Raw genomic sequence first — 6,000 nt, forward strand, 5'->3', positions numbered from 1 at the left:
TTTCTCTCTTCTGTTATGTTCTCAGAGGTGTTTCTTGGGCAGGTACGCAACAGACCCCTGTTTAACACCTGCATGAATCCACCTAAGACAAAACGTGTTTCTAAATCAAGTCATGGTTATTATCAAGGTGACCTGTTTTCAGAAAGTGATGGGGCGGGACCTCAGAAGACTCCCACAGAATGTGTGTTCTCTTCTTGGCCATTTTCTTTTGTGGATTTCTGGGGAGCAGACTAGGTCTGCCCCCTCCAAAAAGGTCAGTGTCTCCTGGTGGTATCCATCAGGGAGGGGTGTCCGTCTCCTTGGATGTAACCTGTAGACATTATCACCTCCTTCCCAGGACAAGCAAGCAGCCCGCACTCCTGGTGGCTCCAGGGCTCTGGATAAATGTAGGTGACGTTTTCTGGAATATGTCTGTGTTACAGATGTGGACGAGTGTGCAACGGATTCTCACCAGTGCAACCCTACCCAGATTTGCATCAACACGGAAGGAGGGTATACCTGCTCTTGCACCGATGGCTATTGGCTTCTGGAAGGCCAGTGCTTAGGTAAACAGCTCCCTGGGGCTCGCAGAGGCTCTTGGAAGTTAATGGTCGCCAGGGGTATTGTGGAATGGGGGCATAACTGGGTGGCCTAAGGGCAGTGGGCTTTTCTTTGGGGGGGAGGGTAGGGAGGTGGAAGGCTATGCACTGCTCCTTCAAATCAGTTGTGACCATCATGTCAATATCATTATCAGAGTTTTTGAATGTAAGTTTTAAGGGCTCCTATTTGATTTTGCCTAGACCTGCTTCCTTTCTATCTTAGTTAGAAATCATACTAATCATACTAAGAGAAGGGAACACTTGCTTAGTCACAGAAATGTTCCAAGTCTCAAATGTGGATCAGTAGATTCTAACACCTCCTCCCAATACCCACCACACTAGCTTGTGGTCTTTTTACTCTGAAGGAATCAATCATCACCAATTGAGAATTTTGTCCCTTGCAGTTGGCATCCGCTATATGATCTCTCTGTTTATTTTTACTGGAGAGTTATTTGCCTTTCTTCCCCTCTGGTTTTGGTTTAGCCAAGAGAATGAATTCATAGCAATCTCTAGCTGTCACTTGAATTCTATTTCTAGGGTGTGATTTCTATGCTGTGTTTTCTTGGAAAAGCCTTACCAGTTTAAGTTCTCTAAGACACTGTTCTCTTGCCCAAAAATCAGTCCTGGAGGAGTGGAGAAACAAATCCAAACAGCATCATGGAAACAAAACAAAAAAAAAAGAAGGTTCTTTTTTCCAAGACTCCCTTGATTAAGACTTGAGTGTCGGTCTGCTCTAGAGCCCTGTCTGAAGCATCTTTGGGGCCTGATAAGCCAGACTAGACTTGGCTTGGTTCTTCTTTCCAGGCGTGCACTGGAGAGCTGGCTGCACATGGGGGCATTTGTGAATATGATGGTCACTGTGCATTTTAACCAACCGCAGCTATTATGGAAAATTTGATGCCACTGATTTGAACATAAGCAGATCAGTGTGAGTGAGTTATTTGCACAGGAACTTAATATGTCGGCTCTCAGAGCTGGAAGGGATGTTAGATATTATGTCATCCAACTTTTATAGAGTTGGAAACTGAGACTCAAAGAGGGGGAACATTTTGAACAAAAAATCTGGCTCCTCTCTCTCAGGCCAGTTTTTTTTTCCACCACAAGGGAGCGCTAGAGAGGACCAGGTGAGCGGGACACAGGCTCCATTTTTGAGACCTTAGGGCCAGGAAACCCTTCCCCATGTGAGGGGGGCCAGCAACTGGGACATTTCTCTCCTTGGGAGGGCTGTTCTCTTCCACGGGGGCCTGAAGCTTTGGGAGGGATGCTCCTGTAAGCCTAACGTGGTGCCACATGCTCAACCCGCTCACACTTCATATCCGAAGTGAAGACCTCCCTGGCCTCGGTGACGTGCCCAGCTGCATGCTGGGAAAGGTCAGGACCAGCGACCACACTAGTCAGTGTGCTTTCCCAGCAGGAGCTGCAGAGCGCTCAGTGGGCAGTGTGGTGGGCCGGGTTAGAAGTAGCAGCTGCTCAGATGTAAAACAGGATCACAAGGGCAGGGCACAGCCTCTGAGGGGGCTGAACACTGGCTAAGGTGGAGAAGGGGTCCTTTCTGGCAGTGGGTGGTAGAAACCAGGGACAGAGACAGAATCGGAACTGGTCTCCAGAGCCCTGGCTGGACTCTGGTTCCAAGGAACTGGGATACTGGGGAGGGAACATCTGGGGGAGGTGGGGATAAGATAAGGACCAGTTATAGCTGCAGTTGGATCAACGGGTCACAGCAGGTTACTTGTATAGGTCAGGACTGGGTCTCCATCTGTAGGCTTCCCATTCAAGGCATCCCATCCCAGAGGAGTGAATTCTCTTGCCCATCAGCCCATTAACCTGGAGTATTGGGAAGTGCTTTCCCAATGACATCAGGCTCCCCATTGACTGGTACATGTCAGCAGGGAGGGCATATTGCCCAGCTCTGCTAAAAGGCTCCATTCAGCCCCGGAGCTGCTTGCTCGGGAAAGGCCAGCCATGGCTTGGGAGAGGCGTGTTTATCCGGAGTTTTATGTCTGCTCTGGTGCAAGCAGGAGATCCAAGGCGAACTCTGGCATCCTTGTGTTACTGGATCATAGGTCTCCAGACTGCCGTGCTGCCCTGCTTGTCCTGGCCTACACTTGTTCTTGTTCCCGAGCGCTAGACAGATCATTGTTAACAGAGCTGGGGAGGAGCCTGTTGGAGCAAGGCTGTGGATTCCTCTCACATTTTAAGCCAACTTGTCCCTTCCCGGGGCCGTGTGACGTTTCTACAGAATCTTCGAGTGGACTCTTGTTGGATAAATCTTAGCTTTGAGTATTGGAGTTGGATAAAATCTTGGAGGCTGTCTTGTCCCATATCCCAGTCAAGGCAGACATTGCTTCTAGAACTTTCCAGACAGGGGCAGGTGCTCACGGGACTGAGATGGGTCAGGGAGGGTTGTAAGTGGGTTGAGCCTTAGACTCCGGAGGGTATCACCATCCCTGACACTCAGTCGGTACTGTCTTCTCTTTCCCCTCCCGTCCTGATCCTGCTCTGGAAGCGATGGATGGTCATGATGCCGGGTGCGGCACTGGTGATCGGGAAAAAATGTCTCACCTTGCTAGCGTTTCTCTTTCCAGACATTGATGAATGTCGCTACGGCTATTGCCAGCAACTTTGTGCGAATGTTCCTGGCTCCTATTCCTGCACCTGCAACCCTGGTTTTACCCTCAACGAAGATGGAAGGTCTTGCCAAGGTATGCGAGGCCAATGAACCCTTGCACACAATGTGGAATGCGAGATCCTGTCTTCTCCGGAGTCTGACGGTTGACGTGCTTAGCGTCTGCTCCTGCTCCAGGTCACCGTGGGAAACATCTCAAAAAGTGCTCTGAGTACTGCTGAGAGGAGAACCCCAGTCATCCGGCAGCTGGGGCTTACGGTTTCATGGATTTGCTTCTCTCTGTGTGTCTCCTTTCCACAAGTCGCCTTGCCAGCTTTCTGGGCTAATCGGAAATTTTCACGCATGTCTTGTAGCCCGAGTTCAGTTCCTGATGCTCAAGAGGGGTGGTCAGCATTCCCCACAAAAACAGAGTGAAAGAAAGGCTTTTTTTTTTTTTTTTTTTTTTTTTGAGAGAGAGAGAATGAGTGAGCAGGGGGAAGAGGGAGGGGCAGAGGGAGAGGAGAGAGAGGATCTCAAGCAGGCTTCACGCCCAGCGTAGAGCCTGATGCGGAGCCTGACGTGGGGCTCGATCTCACAACCCTGAGATCATGCCCTGAGCTGAAACCAAGAGTTGGACGCTCAACTGACCGAGCCAAGCCGGGCCCCAAAACAAAGGCATTTTCTGAGTTTTACATGAGCACTTTAAATACTGATACTCGAGAAAAGCAAGCTGCATGCCTTCTGCAGTCTCCATTCGAAGGTTTCTTCTGCTCAGGAAGTGAATGGGGGCTCAAGGCCCGAGGAATTCGTGCAAGTCCTGCCCGCCCCACCCCCGGCCCCCACCCAGGCCTCCAGCCCCTGGCAGCGGCTCTGTCCAGGGTGGAGGTAGCGCCGGGGACTCAGAATGAGGTCTTTGTTTGGAGCCGGCCACCAGGTTCTGCAGGGCCCGTTTCCTTGTCACACCATTTGAGGTCTGGCGGGCAGGCTCCGAGCCAGCTAGCTGGAGGATATTATGCTTCCCTTAGCTTAATCGTATCTAAATCATTGGGTAAACAGGAAGGCATCAGCGTTAAAGGGGCTGATCCTGGTTTGTCTTTCCTCCAAAGCTGGTTCTGCTAATTGTTCGAAGAAGTCTCGACTGTGTTCCTCTTGCCAGGAGAGGTAATTTTCTTCTAAGAGCCGAGGCCGGGCCTGGAGGTAGAGGGAGCTGGTAGAACAGGGGCCCTTCCGTCCCCCTGGAGCAGGGAGCAGGCACCTGGTTCCCTTGCTGTTGTGAGAAGTGACGTAGGGCAGATGCAGGCTTCTCTGTGCCCAGGTCGGGGGGTTGGAAGTGCCAGCCCAGACGTCCACCCAGAGGCTGGCAAGGTGCTTCCAGCACCTTGCGAGGAACAGCCGTGCGCAGCAGAGCCCAGAGGCCCCGGTGTCCTTCAGGCCTCTCGGGGACAGGCCTGTGAAGGGGAGCAGGTGACCCACCAGGCAGTGCCAAGTCCAGCAGCGCGCTAAGGCCTGGACGCGGGCACCCAGCCACGGGGATGTTGCATCAGCAGGGTCCATGGGTGCCCCAGGTGCTACGTTCTCCGTTGAGCTTTTGTAATCCTCACACCTCGTGCAGGGAAGGGTGCTTTGTGCTCTTTGAATTATCGTCACGTCTGTTAACCCCGCTGAACCCCAGCAGTAGCCTGAGGAGATAGGTAGGGCAGGTGCATGTCACCTTGCTTTGCAGAGGAGGGAATCGAAGCTCAGAAGCATTAAGCAACGTGGCCAGAGTCATGCAGCCAGGGGGTGGCAGAGTTGAGAGAACCAAGGCTCCAGGCTTCCTGTCCAGCAGGTTGGAGCGGGGTGTGGCCTGCAACCACACGATTCAGGAGGGCACTTGGGCCCGTGTGGATCCCAGGGGGCAGAGGTCCCAGGGGGACCTATTGTTCTGCAGAGGCAGCTGAGAGCTGCAAGAGAGCAAGAGCCGAGCTCCCTCATCCTGGCGTGTCAGCGTGTGGCCAGAAGCCAAGGACACCAGCCCTAATGCCCGGCAGTTCCGTCCTACCTGCACTTGACTCAAAGGCCCCCGCCACGGCGTTTCCTGGCTTCTGGGGTACAGAGCCTCCAAACTCTGTTGGGGAGACTGGTGCCTCGCTGGACCCTCCCTGCAGAGCCCTGTTTCTCTCCCCCACTCCCCCCCGACAGCTCTAAGGAAGCAGGAGCTTTGTGGGCATGGGATTAGCCCTCCCCGTGAAGAAAAGCTTCTCAAGCTGTTCCCCTTGAAGCCTTTTCACTCTGAAAACACTCAAATCTCTATTCAGAGCCTTAAGAGGTTTACCCGGACTTTGAAGGGGATAGAAATTCTCTCAGCTGGAACTTTGGTCATTGGCATATGGGGCTTGGGAGAGGGTGTGCTTAAAACGGGTCAGCCAGTGCCAGTGGAGAAAGGGGCTCCTTCCCCCCCTTCCCTCATCCCGATGAGCTATGCAGAATAAATGACTCGTAGGTATTATGGAAAGACCCCTGACTCATGTTGCGGTTCCAGCGGTGCTCTTGGTAGCCCGGGGACTTGGGCACATCTCCCAACCTTCAAACAACCTTAAGATTATTGATGTATCATTGATGTACAATAAACTGCACTCTTTTTTTTTTTTTAAAGATTTTATTTATTTATTTGAGACAGAGAGAATGAGAGAGACAGAGAGCACATGAGAGGGGGGAGGGTCAGAGGGAGAAGCAGACTCCCTGCCGAGCAGGGAGCCCGATGCGGGACTCGATCCCGGGACTCCAGGATCATGACCTGAGCCGAAGGCAGTCGCTTAACCAACTGAGCCACCCAGG

At 52.3% G+C, this 6,000-nt stretch overlaps 1 protein-coding gene across 2 annotated transcripts in view; it reads left to right on the forward strand.

The window, feature by feature from the left end:
• FBLN5 (fibulin 5) overlaps positions 1 to 6,000 on the forward strand; it is a 76,088-nt gene that overhangs the window by 54,452 nt on the left and 15,636 nt on the right. For both annotated transcript variants that reach the window (XM_081830046.1, XM_081830045.1), the window contains exons 5-6: positions 423 to 545; positions 3,164 to 3,280. In XM_081830046.1, the coding sequence (XP_081686172.1) occupies positions 423 to 545; positions 3,164 to 3,280 (240 nt within the window). The remainder of the gene's footprint in view (positions 1 to 422; positions 546 to 3,163; positions 3,281 to 6,000) is intronic.

Source organism: Leptonychotes weddellii, chromosome 9, assembly GCF_054177405.1.
Source record: "Leptonychotes weddellii isolate Sample4059 chromosome 9, ASM5417740v2, whole genome shotgun sequence".
NCBI classification, from domain to species: Eukaryota; Metazoa; Chordata; class Mammalia; order Carnivora; family Phocidae; genus Leptonychotes; species Leptonychotes weddellii.